This window comes from Mastomys coucha, unplaced genomic scaffold (assembly GCF_008632895.1).
Source record: "Mastomys coucha isolate ucsf_1 unplaced genomic scaffold, UCSF_Mcou_1 pScaffold3, whole genome shotgun sequence".
In the NCBI taxonomy this organism is placed as follows: domain Eukaryota; kingdom Metazoa; phylum Chordata; class Mammalia; order Rodentia; family Muridae; genus Mastomys; species Mastomys coucha.
The window spans coordinates 51503878-51523120 of NW_022196909.1; the positions used below are offsets into that span (position 1 = coordinate 51503878).

Genomic DNA, 19243 nt, shown 5'->3' on the forward strand with positions numbered 1-19243 from the left:
TCTCTCTCCTCTCTCTCTCTCCTGTCTCTCCCTCCCTCCTTTTCTTTCCTTTTTACCCTTCCCCTCCCAGGATATCAGAAGCACTCTAATAAGGTTAGTGATAAAGTGTCTACTTCTTTCCTTCCCATAGACATTCATCCATACATCACCCACCTCGCAATTGCCATACAAATAAACCACATTGTCAGTTTAGGGTAAAGTCATGTATAAGTCTACAAATGTTCAAACGTGTTCTCAGATACTGCTGTAGATCTACCCAGCAGTGAGGTCCATCTAAGCCGATCCAAGTCTCTATGTGGGAAGTCGTTCCTCCAGGCCTTGTTAGAAGAAGATGGCTGTCTGAGGACATCATTAAAAGAGAATAATTCTGGGGCTGGGAAGATGGCTCAGTGGTTAAGAGCACTTGTTGCTTTTGCAGTGAACCCAGGACCCAGTTCTCAGAACACATACAATAGCTCATACCTAGTATGATCTTCACGAACAACTACATGTATATGATATACATACATACATACATACAAGCAGGTAAAATACCCATACACATAAAATTAAGTATCTTTTAAGGATTCATCCCATTGATGACCGACTTTAAAAAAAAAAGGTAACAAATTCAGATAAATTGAAATTATGTATCTTTTCTCATCATAATGCAATAAAACTTAAATCAATAAAAAAGATTCATTTTTTAATTTAAGTATTTTTAACTTTTAGTATTTAAAAAAAATACTTAATTTAAAAAGTTAAATATTTTTTAAAAGATTTTTAAATTTTTTTTTTAATTCCAAGACTCTGCCATTTCTGTGCCCCTAGATGTGAAACCAGAAAGTGCCGGAAACCCGAGGCTATATCCCCAGAGCTGGGCCAAAGGATCCGGGACTTCCCCCAACAGGCCATCCCTCTGCGGCAGGAGATGAAGACATTTCTGGGTAAGGAGACCCCAGCCTGGACTTAGGAATGCCATCTTCCCTCCACTGCCAAATGGCGGTGCTATGTAACACATCTCATTTCCTTCAGTACCCTGACTCTCTTATTTGCCAGGTCTGCTAAAATCTTACTCTTGGGATGATGTGGCTGAAAAGAGACAAGACATAATAAAAGTGAGGATTGGGGAGCTGGGGATCAACCTATTAAACAAATCTGACCGGGTGGCATGACGTAGTAGAAAAATAATGATTAACAACATCATGCATGGCTCTACGCCACTGAGGGTTCTCAGAGGCAGGTGTAGCGCATTGTGGGTTTTGTGGGTTTTGATGGCTAACTGTTAACTATAGCTGGTGGCAGTATCTGCCTCACCGTGGACGCTGATCCTTCCTTCTTCCTTTGCTTTCCATTGCTGTTTTTTGTTTGTTTGTTTGTTTGTTTGTTTGTTTTTGACTCCTGAAAGTTGAACCCCGGGCTTGTGTATGGTAGATATATGTGCCCAGACTTTCCACCTAGTTCTTTTTATTGGAATGGCTGTCTGAACTGAAACACCCTTGTAGGGACAGAGCAGCACTCCTTTCCCAGAAGAGGGAGTCATAATGGCAGGCAGCCAAGAAACTTGGAGATATAGGTTATGGCTTTCTGCTCCCCACCGACGGTGAAGTCATGAACAATGTCACATATTCCTAAATGCCACACCCATAAAAATGTCCCCTGGGAGGACATTTCTGGAAGCCTACTTCCTGCAATGGGCTAGACAGTAGAGGAAGTTTTATTCTAATCAAAGGGTGACTATTGACTGGCCTAAACATTATTTCCAAGTGGAAGAAAAAAATGAACCTAATTGTCTATCCCCTAAGTAGATGTATGTGAAAATAGAGAGGGAAGGCAAGGCAGCCATAGTCCCTGTCTGCTCAGAGGTGGGGTAGCAGGTTTCTCCTTGAGTTCTAGGCCAGGAGCATCAGTAACCCCTTGTGAGATATCTGTATATCTGCAGCCCTGCCCCAGGGTGTCTGGATTTGAAGTCATAGTACGTATTCTAAGACGTTCAAACTTAGAAGCACTGGTCTAGAGGATTCCACCTCTATTCTCTCTGTTCCTTCCGTCCTCGTCGCTGAGTGTTCTGCGGGTTTGAGACCAATGAAATCTCATCTTGTCATTATTTCCTCCTCACAGAAAAACTCTACTTTGAGTTGGACTACGAACCAGGTAAGCAACCCTGCATTAGGATGGGGAGAACTGTAAAAAGTCCTGAGTAAGAGAAACCTTAGGATGTGTTTCTGGGTTCTGCAGAGTGTGTTAAAATAATCATGTAGACATCTACACATTACATACACCCACATGACATGTAGCATACATACTTGTGTATAAAAACATACATACATACCGGTATCAATAGACTCCACATTCAACCCCAGATAGAAAAACACTAGTTTGTAGTGGATATGGTAAGATTCCTCCCTTTTCAATTCTCCCTAAATAATGTAGCATAGCAAATGTTTTCATGACATTTACATTGTATTATACAATATAAGCACCCTAGACATGATTTAAAGAGTGGTTGTGTGTGAAGGTGGCTGTAGCTGAAGGGGGCTGTGTGCATATGAGGAAGCTGGGAGGAGAGGTTAGCCATGTATGAGAGTTGCTGTGTATGATGGTAGTTGTATGTGAGGGATGTTCACATACTGTATGTGGGAGAGGCTGTGTGTAAGGAAGGCTGTGTGCGGAAGAAGGTGTGTGCAAAGGCAGTTGTATGAGGAAGGCTGTGTACAAGAGAGATTATGTAGGAGGGTGACTATCAGAAGGGTTATGTGTGAGATAGCCTGTTGTGAAGAGAGGCTGTTGGTGAGGGAATCATGTATGAGGAGGATGTAATGGGAAGCCATGGGGGGTGGGGGAGCCATGTGTGAAGTATGTAATGCGTGAAGGAGCACTGGGCATAGGGGCTGCGTGAGACTGGCTTTGTGTGAGAGTAGTGGGTGAGACAGGCTATGTATGAAGACGCCGTATGAAGAGGGGAGACTGTGTGTACAGATGTATGATTGGCTGTGTGAGGAAGGGAGGTATAAGACTGATCGTGTGTGAGGTTGGCTGGGACTTGGGGTAGAAAGTGTCCGAGAGTGTTTGTGAGGAGGATTCGCACATGGGAAAGTGGCTGTGTGTTGGTATCAGTGTGCCCCTGTACAAAGAAGCTGTACTTAAGAGGAAACTACAGAGATGGGAGGCCATGGCTAAGGCTACAGAGTGTCGGGGTGGCTATGTATGAAGAGGCAGTTTGTGAGGGTGCCCATTTGGGAGGCAGGTTGTGTGTTAGGAAGCCTGTGTGCTTCACCAACAGGAGACTAGACTGCTAGTCATGAGCCGTATAGCTTTCCAGAGGATGGCAGACCAAGCAAGGGCAGCATACTCTTGGTGACTGACTTTACTGACTTTAACATGCACATACACTCCCTTGACATCCTTTTAGGATGCAGATTTTTAGTCTGTAGGTCTAACCAGTTCTTTGGTGACACCCATGCTCTGGTACACACAGCTGGTTCAACAACAGCATCCAGGTACGGAAGTAAGCTTTTAGGCCATCCTAGTAGGTCGTAGCATTGACCTATTTATTGACATACATGTTCCTTGTTTTATTTCACAGCTCATATCTCTCTAGACCCCCAGACTTCCCACCCCAAGCTCCTCCTCTCTGAAGACCACCGGAGGGCTCGGTTCTCCTACAAATGGCAGAATTCACCAGATACCCCACAGCGCTTTGATCGAGCCACCTGTGTCCTGGCCCAATGTGGCTTTACAGGGGGGAGACACACTTGGGTGGTGAATGTCGACTTGGCCCATGGAGGCAGCTGCACTGTAGGTGTGGTCAGAGAAGATGTACGGCGGAAGGGAGAACTGAGGCTGAGGCCAGAGGAGGGAATATGGGCGGTGAGGCTGGCTTGGGGCTTTGTCTCAGCTTTGGGTTCCTTCCCCACCAGGCTGGCCCTGGAGGAGCAACCCCGGAAGGTGCAGGTGTCTCTGGATTATGAGGTGGGCTGGGTGACCTTTGTCAATGCTGTCACTCAGGAACATATCTATACCTTCACTGCTTCTTTCACACAGAAGATCTTCCCCTTGTTTGGACTCTGGGGCAGAGGGTCCAGTTTTTCCCTGAGCTGCCAGGAAGGTGCAGTTTCCCTCCTCTGAGTACAAGACTGGAATCAAGCACCCATGGGAGCAGACCCTCAGCTGGGTCACCAAGCACTAAAGTGAATGTTGAGACATTGGTGGCGTGTGTCAGTATGGGGAAAGGTGGTGGGACCTTTACTTTCCTCATTGCTCAAGTTTTTCCCTGATGCTCAGGGCGTCTTGGGACCTTTAGTTTCCTCATTGCTCAAGCCTTTCCCTGATGCTCAGGGCATCTGGGACCTTGGCTGCTGCTGTCTGTTCTCAGCATTGTCATCAACGGGCACAGGCATAGATGTACAAACAGTGCTGGGTTTTAAGCCTAAGGACCTGGATTCCAGGGGAAGCCTTGTAATCAACCAGCTGCTGTGTGATTTCAAACAAAACGTCGCCTCTTCATTTTGTTTCCTTCCAAAGATATTCGCTAATTTATTCGTATCTTCAAGAAACACTTTGGAGGCGTGGACGTGATTGAAATACACTATGTCCATTAATTAAATTCTGTAAGGATAAATAAAAACATTATTTGAAAAGGGAGCATCTTCTTTGTACTGCCATCATGTGCCACGCCTCTGACATAGCTTCTCAACGCATTCCTCCCACAAGACTTTCAGAGACATTGCGGGCTCCAGTCACCTCCGTGCCTGCTGACATCAGCCAATGGACTGGGCTGCTGAGCCTGCAGGGGGTAAGGTGAGTAGTCCCAGCACCAGGTGGAGGTGGATGAGCTGGGCAGAGTGTCCACCCAAGTTCAGAATAGTCCCATCACATTTCAAGGGATGACCCAGGGAAACTCTATACCTTAGTCCTCACAAATCCACATGGTCCCTGCAGGAAGGACTCCAAATATAAGGAGTTGGCACCAGTTTCTGGTAGCCATCATGAAAGGCAATGACAGCAACAGCAGCAGGGTCCTCTTGGATTATGTGGGCTCTGGGACTCCCAGTGGCACCAGCCTCCATTGCTACGTCTGCCCGTTGTACCAAATGGGACAAGCCACTGAAGTGTGGTAAACCCATTCTTACCAAGAGGTCTGATGATCACCATGGCAAGTTCAATGCAGCAGGCCTGTATAAGAAATGCCACCTGGGAGAGCCCTGGTGGCTGGCACCATCTCCTTGGGTAACCAAGCAGAACAGATGACTACACGCACAAGCTGTACTAGCATCTTTCTGGGAAGTAGGGATGCTGTGGGCCCCATATTGTCAAGTTGTGCAGAGCATGTTATTGTTCCTCCTCATGGGGAGGGCAAAGGGCTAGTATCATCTAAAAGTGGTTTAACAAGGAGACACTCTGAGTCCAGAGCCAGGCACAGTGCATCTTCAGAGGTGTGTTTTTTAAGGCAGTATCCCCACTGAAACCAGGATGAGCAAAACCCAGTGGGGTTGCTTGGTATGTTAATGCTGTCTATTCAGTGTCAAACAAAAATAAAAGGCATTGAATGCAGAAAAAGGAGGGGGGAGGACTTTCAGAATCAAAAGATTCCTGGCAAGAAACAAAAGCAAAATGTCTGTCTTAGTTGCTACTTTGTTGTTACAATAAGACACTAGACTAGGACAGCTTATACAGAAAGTTTATTTGGGGTTTACAGTTTCAGAGAGTTAGAGTCTATAACCATCATGGTAGAGAGCCTGGAGCCGGCAAGCAGGCATGGTGTTAGAGAATATATCTTGATCCACACCAGCATGAGGTGGGGGAGCTAACTGGGAGTAGTGTGAGCTTTTTGAAACCTTGAAACCCACTCACAGTGACACACATCCTCCAACAAAGCCATACCTCCTAATCCTTTCCAAACAGTAGTCCCACCAGCTGGGACCCAAGCACATGTGAGCCTGTGGGGGCCATTCCCTTTGAAACCACCACATCATCCTATTCCGCAGTGGATTTGGATAAAAAACTGGTAACAGGATAAATACTAGTCCCAGAGAAGACATTGTGGGGCTGCCAGGCTGCCTCTGTTATGATTCATATACGTTGGCATGACTCACTATTGATGCTGAATCATGGTCATCCATCAAACCTGCCCAATAGAGCAGGAAGTTTTTGTTTTAACCTCTAAAGTGTGGCCATGTTTAAATTAGGGATCTTATTTGCTTTTGTCTGTAACACAATAGCTAGTTGGTTCAGTAATACAACAGGGAGAACCTTTTAAAAAGAAGAAAGAATCTTTTTTTTTTTCTGTGCTAACTATGAACAAACCGTGGTAGCCATTGGTAAACTAATATGGAAAAGGAGCACTGGGAAGAAAATAAAGTGTAGTGGCTGCTGTGAAAGGAATTTGCCTGGGTATGATGGCTGCTCAGAGGAGGAGGTGCTGCAGAGAAGGGGTTGCTACAGAGGAGTGACTTTCTCCAGGGTGTTCAATATTTCCTATAAAATATATTTCTAAATAATAATGGCATAAGCAAGTATATTTTATATAATGCTAAAATATACTCACAGCCACAAAGTCTCAGGTTGCACTAAAATAGACTATATTTTCCTGTTTCTTTGTACTGGTTTTACTTGAATATTTAAAATGACTGTGACACTCTAAGGTATGTGTAGATGAAGTTCTCTTTTTGCTATAAAACTTCATGCCCCTTATCATCCTTACAGATAGTAGATCTCTGTGCGAACTAATGTCATCTCTCATTTTTGCTTTTTTTATGTGTGTGTGCTTTGTGTATACGTATGCATGGTTATATGTGTGGGTACGTGTGTTCATGTGTGGGGGATGTGGTTGAGGTCGCTATCAGATATCTCCCTCAATCACTCTCCACCAAAGTGTCTCTTCCTGAACCTGGAGCTCAGCTTTGCTGAACCCGGAGCTCACCCACCAGGTCTGGTTAGTCTAACTAGCTAGTTGGGGGTTCTCCTGACTTTTCCCCCTGCAAGCGCTGAGATTACAAGCAGCTGTTTAGCTTTTACTTATATTCTGGAGAATCCAAACTCCAGTCCTCATGTTTACACAGCAAGCATCTTATTTCTGGAGTCTTTAGTATGCCCTGTTTAACATGAAGGAAACAGTTGTGTGTGATATGATATGCATGTACTGTCTGTAGGTCGAAGCAGGAAGACCAGAAATTCAAGGTCAGCCTCTGCTACACAGTGAGACAGCAAATTTGATGCTAGCCTGAGCTACATTAATCCCTGTTGAAAAGAAGGAGAGGAAGAGTGTATGTGTGTGTGTGTATGTGTGTGTGTGTGTGTGTGTATGTGTGTGTGTGTGTGTGTGTGTATGTGTGTGTAGAGACATGGTCATGCACACATACATAGTGGCATGAATGAGGAAGAGAAAGACAAAGCTGAGGCTTGGTGAAATGTGTTTATTTACACGTCCAAGAACATACTGCCAGACTTTATAACCCATGTATGACTTCTGAGCTCTTAAACTCTATTCTAAACTGTCTTGTTTGGAACCTGGTGGTCGAGTGGTCCTGGTAAGCATTTTGACATTGAGTATGCTCACTACAAGTGACTGCAATTCCTAAAGATAATTTGTATCTTTCTTTCTTCCTTTCTTTCTTCCTTTCTTTCTCTCTTTCTTTCTTCCTTCTTTCCTTCCTTCCTTCCTTCCTTTCTTTCTTTCCTTCTTCCTTTCTTCCTTCCTTTCTTCCTTCCTTCCTTTCTTCCTTCCTTCCTTCCTTCCTTTCCTTCTTCCTTCCTTCCTTCCTTCCTTCCTTCCTTTCTTTCTTTCTTCTTTTCTTTTGTTCTTTTAACTTTTTTTCCTTTTGGTTTTTCAAGTTAAGAGTTTCTCTGTGTATCCCTGGCTGTCCTGGAACTCACTATGTAGACCAGGCTGGCCTCTCACACAAAGATCCACTTGCCCCTACCTCTTGAGATTTGTTTACTTTTATTTTATGTGTATGTGTGTGTGTATATATATATATATATATATATGTGCACCACTGGTGTAGACCCAAAGAAAGTGTTATCTCTTGGAACTGGAGTTTCAGGCAGGTGTGAGCCACTATGAGGGTGCTGGCAATTGAACCCTGGGCTTCTGGAAGAGCAACCAGTGCTCTTAAACAGCTGAGCTGTCTCTCTGTCACCTTAATTTGTATTTCTTAAACTGAGAAGTAAAACTCTTAGAGTGTAAAGATATTCTTTCTTTTTTTTCCCAAGTCTTGATTTTTATTACTTAAAAAAGCTGCATATTTATTTTGCTTTCTGGCTCTGTGCTTGTGCCTTCAACACTTTCACAATGATTTCCTGCTCCTCCATAAGGAAAGCCTGCTTGATCCTGTCACAGACACACTTGGCACGCATGAAACCACCATAGGCCCTGATGACGTGCTTCTTCATCTTAGACAATCTAATAAGGACTTTGAGTCTCACAGCACGAACCCCTCGCAGTCCGCCTGGGCACATGCCAGATGTGGGTTTGAGTGCTTTCCGAACCTTCTGGGTGTAAAGGTAAGCAATTTTGATGCCAGGGGATCGAGACAGCCTAGTTTTGTTAGAGGCTGTATTGTAGGGAAGCCTATGATGGTATGTCAAACTCTGGACCATCCTGAGTGCCTCTAAGCACCATCCCCAGAAGAGGAAGATACTCTAAATTATCAGTGTATGCTCCTCCCTAGGTAACTTGAGGCTTACTCCCTTTTAAAGGTGGTCGATGGATCTGATGATGGCTTCCCAGTAAGGTGATTGATAAACCTACAGGCTGTTCTTGCTAGAGTCAGACTCTATTTGTTTCCCCAGGAAGACCTACAGTCTGTCTAAAAGCTCCAGGCTCCCAATTTCTCTTTAACAGACCCCAGAGAAGTGTCATACGCTTACCTGACATTCACAGGTTAACTCCTGATTTTTCTCTATTTACCTTGTAAAAGGTTTCTATCATAAAGAAAAGAGACCCATCCCAGTTGGTTTAAAAATAATAAGAAAGTTTATTATAAAAACAGATGTAGAAATAAGAAAAAATTCTACAGTTTTACAGGCCTTATGGAAACTATGGGGCAGGGACAGGGTGATTAGTGGGGGCATTTTCAGGTCCCAGAAGTGTCTATTTCCAACTTTACTTGTAATATTGGAAGGATTTACTGCCACTGTAAGGCCCAGGCTCCCTGATTCCTGTCACCTGGAAGATGGAGGCTGCTCTAGGAATCTAGGAGCTACCCACATATCTTTCCCCTCAGCATCCCTAACTTTAGCAAGAAGAGTCTCTAGAATGTATCTCTTAGCAAGATAGAGTCCATGGCCACTGCAGTTGACCGCCATCACTTCTGCTACATTCCTTTGATGAGAAGCAAGTCACTGATGCCACTCATACTCCAGAGGACAAAGTTATATGTACCTGAACATGAGGGTGAGGACTGTGGAAATCACCCTCGAGCCTGCATGCAACAGTCATAATGAACAAACAATGTGGTCTGTACAGACAGGAGATCCAATCAGAGTCAGAAGAATTACCCAATAAACGTGCCAGGCTCCATAAGCTGAGGCAGGCTCACTCTGCTGTGTTATCCAGATGCTTCGATGCCCACAAGACCATGGGCAGTAGGTGCAATCACCAGCACATAGTTACACAGGGATTGTGCAAATGGCCCTGGACGTGGTGGAGATCTGAGAAGCCTGGCCACAACAATGGGAGCCACAAGCTCAAGCCTGGCTTAGGAAGGAGACTATGTCCCAGGGTCAGAAGCTAAGGCATCAGATGGGAGCGGTGGGGATGAGAACACACCAGGAGGACTAACTGAGCTTTGGACTGGCTGGAGAAACACGAGAGAGAAGTTCTTCTAATTTCTGTGGCGCACTCCTAAAGACAAAGAAATCATTAATTCATATATATTCTACTGATCTTCAGCTGGCCATGTAGTATGATGGTACCCAAGTATGTCTCCTTGACTTTAATTTAGCCCATACACAACACATCTATGTTATGTGGTCTGCATGTGTCTTCATATGTAGGACAGAGGGAAAGGGGCTCATACCTGTCCATTAAGTCACTGGCATCCTGGGAAAGAAAAGATGACAATCAGTCAGTTTCTAGGTTCTTGCCACTGAATACCCTTCCTGGTTCATGCTTGAGGGTCTCTCTGCATTCTGCCAAGAGAGCTGAAGCATAGCACCTCTCCTCACTTTGTTGTGTCATGGTGTAGCCCTGTACATGACACCCTCCCCACATGTACACACATAACACATGCATGCACAGTTGTGCTTGAGAGAGCATGTGTGAGCATGTACACATACAGACCACATGCACACATGCATACACACACACACAGATACCACATGCATACATGCACATGCTTATGCACACTCATTCACGCACACTCATGCATGTGCTCGCGCACACACACACAAACCACATATACACATGCATGCACACACCGAAACCACCACACATACCAGGAGTACCTCCCCTTACACCTCCCAAAAGGGACCTGCAGGAAGGCCGTTTACTATTCAAAGAATCCCTCTCTGAATTTGGGGGGTATCTTAGGAAGTACACCTTCAGGGTGCTGGCATCCAGTTCTTTGGCCATCCTTTCCAGGCCAGAAACCAGGATGCTGAGCTGTGTTACTGCCTCAGAGAAGTTAAAGATCTTGGCCACCTCCTCTGGTAGGTCCTCTGGTTGGTCCAGCCAATGCCAAGAGAGGGCCTTCAGTTGTTCCTTGGGCTGGTCTTGGTTCTGCAGGTCAGTTCTTAGCCTGTGGGTCTCCCAATCCATCTGAAAGCACAGAAGAGGAGCTACCCTGAGATCTGATGACAGAAGGCTCTCTAAGCACTGAACAGCTAGGTGGGAATAGTATCCTCCACTCCTCTTCCTACATAGCATTGCCTCCCCAGCCATTGTACTTCAGAAGCAACTGGCCTATTCACAAAGCTTCTCCCGCTTCCCACCTCACAGTTCTGAGCACATCTACAGATATTGAGTCCTGCCACAGTGGAACACACACACACACACACACACACACACACACACACACACACACACACACACCCCACCACCACCACCACCACTACCACCACCACCACCACCACCACTCAGCTATGCTTTTTTGATGTCTGCTTTCAACCCCGTAAGTGAGGACAGAGCTCACCCAAGTGAGTGAGGGGGATAGAAGAGTGATTGCCAAGGACAGACTGGAGTCTCGTGACTTGTGTAGTAATTTTGAACTATCTATTTTGATTCTCACTGAGTACCAGGGAGGATAGGTATTTTTCCTAAAGGAAAAAAAAAGATGCATGGAGGTCAGAAGGCTTCACATTCTGTTCACTAATCTCAAAACCAAGTTTTTCAGCCTTCATGATCACAATTCCACAACCGTGGCTGCTCTGGAGACAGTTGTCCACAACAAGGGAGAGGCCCTTCAGAACTCAAGACACCCACCTGCAGAGTCTGTAGCAGCCTCTCTTCCTGAACCTGAAGCTGTTGAAGGTCCCCAAGGTCCTTTCTGAGCTTCCTGCTTCTACGACTGAGTCTTTCCTAGAGAGAGACACAGGTGGAGAATGAGGCAGTATCCACAGGAGAATACACCACTGAGCACAGTGGGCCCTTGGGAGAGACTGAATTAACACCCAAACCAGGTCTGGTGCACACCTTTAATCCCAGCACTTGGGAGGCAGAGGCAGCTCTACTGAGTTTGAGGCCAGCCTGGCCTGCACAGTGAGATCCAGGTCAACCAGGTTTATGTAGAGAGACCCTGTTTCAAAAAAAAAAAAAAAAAAAAGAAAGAAAGAAACAAAACAAAGCCATTTCTGGAGGATGGCTCAGCACTTAAGAGCGCTTGCTGGTCTTCAGAAGGCCCGGGTTCAGTTCCCAGTACCCACATGAATAGCTCACAACTGCTTGTAACTTCAGTTTTAGGGAATTCAATACCTTCCTCTCTTCTAACTTCCAAGGACACACACACATATACACAAACAATACTTTTAGAGAAAGCAAATATAAATAATGTCAATAACTCCAAATGTGTGAAACAAGATGGGGGCATCATTTACCATGTTTAAAAAAAGTAAGATAGAGTTCTGGTCTTATAAACATATTTAAAGATGTTTTTATTTTTAATTATGTGTATGAGTATGTGTCTGTATATGAATATGTGCATGTGTAGGGTTATCCAAGGAACCTAGAAAAGCACCAGCACCAGATCTCATGAAGACAGAATTGCAGGTGGTTGTGAGCCATTTGGTGTGGGTGCTGGGAACCAAACTTGGGTCTTCTGAAAGAGCAATAACCCCTTAATAACTGCTTAGCCTCTGACTCCTGCAAATGCACCTCTCTCTGTCTCTCTGTCTCTCTGTCTGTCTCAGTCTCTGTCTGTCTCAGTCTCTGCCTGTCTCTGTCTCAGTCTCTGCCTGTCTCTGTCTCAGTCTCTGTCTGTCTCTGTCTCTCTCTTTCTCTCTCCTCTTTCTCTCTTTTTCTGTCTGTCTCTGTTTCTCAGTCTCTGTTTGTCTCTGTCTCTCTGTCTCTGTCTGTCTCTATCTCTCTGTCTGTCTCTGTCTTTGTCTCTCTGTGTCTCTATCTCTCTGTCTGTCTCTCTGTCTCTCTCTGTCTCTCTTTGTCTCTGTCTCTGTCTGTCTGTCCCTGTCTCTGTCTGTCTCTGTCTCTTAGTCTCTCTGTGTTTCTATTTCTCTCTGTGTGTCTCTCTCTCTGTCTCTGTCTGTCTCTGTTTCTCAGTCTCTGTTTGTCTCTGTCTCTCTGTCTGTCTCTGTCTCTGTCTCTATCTGTCTGTCTCTGTCTTTGAATCTCTCTGTCTCTGTCTCTGTCTCTGTGTAAGTGTGTATGTGCATGTTGTTGTTGTTGTTGTTGTAGAGACAGGGTTTCACTGTGTAGCTCACATTGGTTTGGGATTCACATATCAGCCTGCCTCTGCCCCCAAGTGCAGGAACTTAGAGGTTTGCACCACTACCCTTGGCTGCAAACCATCACTTTGTATGCTAATGTAAAAAAGTAATTAAAGAAACTTTAAACAAACCCTGATTATAAATTCTCCAAGTGTAACAGGATTTCTCTGGACTTGGATTCTGCATCTGCTCCTCACACCCTGTCTTTGTCCTGGTGCAGATCTTTGTGTCTCAGCTGCGATGTCACTTTCCGGTAGGCCTTGGTTGATCACTTTAGGAAGGGCCACCCATTATTCTCCTTCTTAGATCATAAGCACTTGTAGTTCGAGTTCTTGCCTGCCTTTCTGATAAGTGCAGTTAGCCTCGTTTACATACGTGCAGCAGACACTCACTGTCTTCCTTATAAGAACAAATACTCATATTTATTTTTCTACACTTCCTGTTATTACTTAAGTGTGGACTCGAAGTCATGAATTACCTTTGTACTTCCTCCCAATGCCTGGCGTGACACCTTACAGACACCTCAGACCTGAGTTAATCATTCAAGGATGGAGGAGCCCTGTCATTGCACACCTGACTCATAGGAAGCCCTGCTCCCTCTACTGTAGACTTAGTAGACACAGTAGAACATGGCTCTTTCAGCTTTCTGAATCATCCTGTATATTCGGTTTCGATTTAGACTTCCTCGTCTGTTGTTCCACATGGTGACAATGTTCTTTAAAAGCCAACTATCTGAAAGACTTTGGAAATTCACCCTTCAGGGCTGAGGGAGAAGTTTGGTGATAGAACATTTACCTTGCATGTGTGTGGCCCTGGGTTCAAACCACAGCTCCACAAAGAAAAGGGGAAAAAAGATAAAAGAATATTCAGCCTTTACTATCGGGTAGAAAGACCTGACAGCAGGCAGACAGGGAGGGGTCAGCTTTGGCTTCCACCATGATGCCACTGAAGCTTCAGGTTGTGTATGTGCTTGGCAATGATCATTCTCATTCACGGGCATTAATGTGCAGATCTGGCTGAGAACAGACGTTAAATGGAAGCCAAATGACGACAGACGCTTGCTCAGAACTTCTGAAGTAGAGGGGAGTTTGAGAGTGGAATCCTAGGACTGAGGATGCAACTACAATGTGCAGACAGCAGGATGAAGGGATGGGTGGGGCCACTCCACGGGAGGTGTTGAATGATCAGAACTCATTTTAAGGACATGACATCATAAGGAAATATAGGGACCATTCTATTTTAACATCCCCATATGACGCTGGTTTCTCTAACAGGTTAGTAAGTGTACAACGTATGCCTTTGACTCATTAACCTTCTGAGTAACTGACAAGAAAATACCAATGCTGCAAAGGAGGTATAACATATGTGAGGAGGTCTTGAATTCATACCCTAGAACTATTTTTTTTTTACAACTAGTTTCAAAAAGAATGGAAGAAAAGAGAAAGAACTAAGGTTTGAAGAGAAAAAGATGTAGCCTAGCAAGAAGTTTTGGGCAGAGCAAAACGGTAGAAAAAATGAAAAGCTAAGCATGGTAACATATCTGTGATTCCAGCACCCAGGAGGCTATCAGGCAGGAGGATTACCATCAGTTGCAGATGAACTAGGACTACAGAGTAAGTTCCTATCTTGAGAAATGCAAACAATGGGACTGCAGAGATGGCTCAGTGATTAAGAGCACTGACTGCTCCTGCAAAGGACCTAGAACCCAGATGGTAGCCCATAACTTCCTGTAACCCTAGTTCTAGGGGATCTGATGATCTTTTCTGGCCTCCTCATATACCAAGCATGCAGGCAAAACACTTGTGCACATATAATAAAAATAAATTAAATTACACAAAGTAAAAAAAAAAACTACTATATTACAAATGCACAATTCTTAAAATGGTTTAACATGGTGAATCTGGTGACATAAGCCTGCAATTAGCTTCCCTGGAGGCGATAGAACGGGGACACAAAGTAAGATTCTGTCTCAAAATAAAAAGTAAAAATGAAGACTATATATTTAGCTTACCTTGCATGTTTGTACAAGACTCTAGGTTCAATCTTTACCCTTAGTACTGTGGGAGGGAGAGGAGAAGGAGGGGTAAGGGGGAAAGGAATGAAAAAAGAAAGAAGGGGGAAGATGAGGAGGAAGAGGAAGGGGGCTGGCATACAGGCAGGATATAAGGAACACTGGGACAGGACAAGATCTACATGGAACGTTCAATAAATGGTGGTGGGACAACTTGCTATAATTTGGAAAAAGTAAAGTTAGATTTCTACCTTACACTTTCACCGAAGTATCTTGGCTATTTTAACTTCTCCAAAATTACACGCTAAAATGTACTCATTGTGATGTTCTGTGTAACCTGAAAACAATAGGCTGTGAATAATCCAGTTTCCTAACTTTTGGTCTATTCATGTGGTTGGACAGATGTTCAAGAGATCTGGATGCATTGATGGGGGGGAAGGGGGAATGGTCAAAATGTAGGAAAGATAAAGGAAAAGACGGAGGGAGCTGGAGAGATGGTTCAGCAGGTAAAGGCACTTGCCACCAAGTCTCATAATCTGAGCTCGCTCTTCACAGCCCACATGGTAAAAGGAGAGAACTGACTTCACAAAGTTGTCCTCTGGCCTCCACATGCAAGCCATGGCACATCCCTACCAACACATCATATAGACACACAATAATTCATTGTTGGTTTATCTTGTGGAGTACTGAGGATTGAACCCATGGCTTCATGTCTGTCAAGCAGGCACTCTTACCTCTGAGCTACATCCTTAGTGTATGTCTGTCTGTCTCTATGTCTGTCTCTCTCTTGTGAGTGTGTGTGTGTGCGCACACACACACACGCATGTTTTAAAAAAGACTATTCAAAAACACTGACTTATTTTGGAAGGATAGATCAAAAGAAATCTAATGCTGATTATCTCTGAAGACTGTGAATGGGTAAAGACAAGGGAAAAGATTCATTATTATTTTATTACATTTATTCATTTGGAAGGGGGCACACACAGTGGAACTTGTGTGAAAGCTAGTGGACAGTTGATAGGAGCCATTTCTATACTTTTACCCTGAGATCAAACTCAGGGAATAAAGGTTGGCTACACACTCCTTTACCCTCAATGGTCTCTTCTCTCATAGGCAAGAGTTCTAGTTTTGATATTTTATCTTTTGGCATTGTCTGGATTTACTACCAAAAGCATGAATCGTTTTTAGAAAGAAATTAAATAAAATAAGAAACAACAGTCATGCTCTGGAAAGGAAAGGAAGGGGGAAATGGGACATCATGTAGAAGTTTTCAGATTTCAAATCTTTGCAAGATAACATCACAGATAAAATCTTGAAACTAGCTTCTAGGACCATCTACAAGGAAACCACATAATCTTAGTTGGGAAGTGGTTCTCATTTCTAGTACAACATCTCATTAACTAGTACATCATCTAATACAGCATTATCTAGTACAGCATCTCATGAACTAGTACATTATCTAATACAGCATCTCATGAACTAGTACATTATCTAGTACAACATGAGTAAACATGGTGGCCCATACTTCCTGGGTCTTCACTGTCACAGTAGCAGGATCACCTACATAGACACACAGAGACCTGGAAACCCTGATATTAGCAGAGAGGCACACAAAAAAGCAAAGACCAAGGCCCCAAGTTGGATGACTAGAAAAGTCAAAGGAGCATGTCGGTTACCATGCCTCTGTAAGGATCTGAGCCTAGGAAGGGTCCAGTGGGGTGACACAACCTTACCTTGTAGTGGCTGATGGCATTTTCAATGGAGAGCTCAGTATGGGACTGGTGTTGAGGGGACTGGAGGCATTCCTCACACAAGAGATGTCTGCTAGCCTCACAGAACCTGCACACCCTCTTCTGGTGGGTGTGGCAGATGTAACTGTCTCCAAGAACCCCCTCAGAACAGGGCTTCCTGCAGACTGGGCAGCTGAGAACCCCAGAGACTGAAGCCTTATCCATGTGCTTCATCAGGCACATGCGGCAGAAGAGGTGTCCGCAGTCAGTGCTCACAGCCTTCTTCAGGGGATCCAGGCAGATAGGACAAATGTCCTGGTTGTCCTTGTCAAGAGAGACCATGGTTCCACCTCACTAGTATCCCCACTGGATCTTTTGAAGGCCAGACAGTCCCAGGTGAGAGGGCTCAGTAGAAGTTGATCTGGAGCAAGTTAGAGTGGACTAGGGCCTGGACTTAAGGCCACTGTCCACTATCTGAGAGACCAGACTCTGGGCTGTAAGAAACACAACCCTGCAGGAATTTCAGGAAAAAAAAAAAAAAAACCTCAGCATTTGCTAAACTTAAAACTATTCCTTATACGACTCTTCCATACACCTGGAGGAAGCAGGTGCTCCAAACCCCAATTCTGTTTTGAGAGTTTTCTGTGCAATCCTTTTACAGTTTAAAGCTAAATTTTAGGCCACCCTGTTACGGTCACTGTCAGAAGTAAACTATCAATGACAAGCTGTCAGTCTCCTCTACTGTGTGGCTGGCAGGGAGAACTCAGTCAGAGCCTTATGTGTCCCCTCCTGGGTTGGTACCTTACAGGGTTCACGGATACTACCAACCTCTTAAGGGGTGGAACCTTGTCAGTGACTCTATTAGCCATCAAGTTATCTAATACTGCAATGATGTCATGTTGAAAGAGAAACAGAACAGGAGAGAGATGGGAGGGGAAGGGAGGGAAGGAGGAAGTGAGAGAGGGAAGGAGGGTAGGAGAGAGGAAGAAAACAGGAGAGAGAGAGAGAGAGAGAGAGAGAGAGAGAGAGAGAGAGAGAGAGAGAGAGAACATAATGAGGCTACTTTGTCCTTTCCTTTCAAACAACTTCCAAGGATGACCTAAAGAAGGAAGCACCTCCTCCCTCTTCCCCCTCTTCCCCCTCTTCCCCCTCCTCCCCCTCCTGCTCCTCCTATTCCTGTTCCTCCTCCTCTTTATCCCACTTCTTGTCTGAGCACCCTCCCCAAAATATCTCTGGTACTACCCTACCTCAAATCTTTCCTTTTCAACTTCATTTTCTTGGTCTCCAGACCTAGGGAGAAGACCAGCAGGTGAGCCAGTTCTTCTTGAATTGTGCCAATTATATACTCTCACATGTCTGTAAAGCTAGGGAGAAGGTAAAGAGACTGTCTCTGCTTCAGCACTGAATTATCAGGGAAATGAAAATACCCAGGAGCTGCACTCACTGAACAGTGAGATGGACTTTGTGGCAGGGTGTGGCATATTTCCTTATGGGGAAGAGGAAAGACTCGGTGCCTTTAAGGCAAATCTCACAGAATTTCAATACGAATCTCATCGATTCGTAGAATGAGCCCCCAAAACCTCACACATGTGGAACCACAAATTCTAGATGTGTCACATGACTGTGACAGTTGGGTGACGACAGGGACAGTCCACATAATCGTCCTTAATGGTCCCAGCTTCAACATTAAGGACGGTGGGTACCTGGTGGGATACCACAAGGTGTATGCTACTCTTTTGATAGTTGTGACCAAATACCTGTCAAGAAGTAAACTAAGGGGGCTAGAGAGCTGGCTCAGTGGTTAAGAGTACTGACTGCTCTTCCAGAGGTCCTGAGTTCAATTCCCAACAACCACATGGTGGCTCACAACCATCTGTAATGAGATCTGATGCCCCTTTCTGATGTGTCTGAAGACAGCAACACTGTACTCACATATATAAAATAAATCTGAAGAAGAAGAAGAAGAAGAAGAAGAAGAAGAAGAAGAAGAAGAAGAAGAAGAAGAAGAAGAAGAAGAAGAAGAAGAAGAAGAAGAAGAAGAAGGGAGGAAGGGTTGTTTATCTGGGCTTATGCTTGAGGCTACTGCTCATCATGATGAAGAAGGTGTGGAGGCAGGAGTGGCTGGAAGACCTTAAGTGTAGTTGTTTACATCTGGGTAGATCATGGATCTGAAAGAGATACCTGTTGAGGCTCCAGCTGGCTTGGCTCTTCCCCCTCTAGATCTCAGTTCATGGAACAATACCACCCATTTGAGGGCAGGTTTTCCCTCCTCACTTAAGTATGTCTGGAATACCCTTACTACCCAAAGGTGTTCTTCCCTGATGCCCTAGGCAGTTTTACTGCCCCTCCTTACAAAGGCTGCTGCCCATGCTGCATTGGGGGAGGCAGAGTTATAGCTTCCCATCATTTTATACCCTGTAATCTTAGCCTACTTTGGAGTACCTTAAGCCTTTCTGTCAGAATCTGCAGTCCTGTGTGAGAAACTTCCAAGTTGTCTGAAAACAAACAAAATGGATATATGTTAGCCTAACCATGACTACAACCAGAAGCATTTCTTTCTCTTTTTTGGGAGGAGGAGGCAGGGGGGTGTTTTGTGGTCACAGTTGAGACAGGGTCTCATGTAGCCCAGGATAGCCTTGAA

At 44.6% G+C, this 19243-nt stretch overlaps 2 protein-coding genes and 1 pseudogene across 3 annotated transcripts in view; 1 reads left to right on the top strand and 2 right to left on the bottom strand.

Moving 5' to 3' along the window:
• Trim10 (tripartite motif containing 10) overlaps positions 1–4623 on the top strand; it is an 8982-nt gene extending 4359 nt beyond the window's left edge. Inside the window, exons 4-7 of the mRNA XM_031347297.1 lie at positions 71–93; positions 811–926; positions 2101–2133; positions 3566–4623. Of these exons, the coding sequence (XP_031203157.1) occupies positions 71–93; positions 811–926; positions 2101–2133; positions 3566–4107 (714 nt within the window). The 3' untranslated portion in view covers positions 4108–4623. The remainder of the gene's footprint in view (positions 1–70; positions 94–810; positions 927–2100; positions 2134–3565) is intronic.
• Positions 4624–8226: 3603 nt separating this feature from the next.
• LOC116074660 lies at positions 8227–8580 on the bottom strand (annotated as a pseudogene).
• Positions 8581–9759: 1179 nt separating this feature from the next.
• Positions 9760–16944, bottom strand: Trim40 (tripartite motif containing 40). Of its 2 annotated transcripts, none has more exons than XM_031347383.1 (5): positions 16606–16944; positions 11405–11500; positions 10625–10741; positions 10002–10024; positions 9760–9826 (listed from the first exon to the last, which is right to left on the bottom strand). In XM_031347383.1, the coding sequence occupies exons 1-5, from the start codon at positions 16942–16944 to the stop codon at positions 9760–9762; spliced, it is 642 nt and encodes a 213-aa protein (XP_031203243.1). The 2 variants fall into 2 exon arrangements, with proteins under 2 accessions (XP_031203243.1, XP_031203242.1); XM_031347382.1 differs by having other exon boundaries at positions 10523–10741.
• Positions 16945–19243: the final 2299 nt, after the last annotated feature.

Bases quoted from the DNA above. Each gene is read 5' to 3' on its own strand.
- Trim40 (XM_031347382.1), bottom strand. From the start codon at position 16,944: ATGGTCTCTCTTGACAAGGACAACCAGGACATTTGTCCTATCTGCCTG. The intron at 11,501-16,605 runs GTAAGGTTGTGT...GTCTCTCTCTAG, and splicing joins ATGCCATCAGCCACTACAAG to GAAAGACTCAGTCGTAGAAG. The intron at 10,025-10,522 runs GTGTACTTCCTA...TTTCTTTCCCAG, and splicing joins TGGATGCCAGCACCCTGAAG to GATGCCAGTGACTTAATGGA.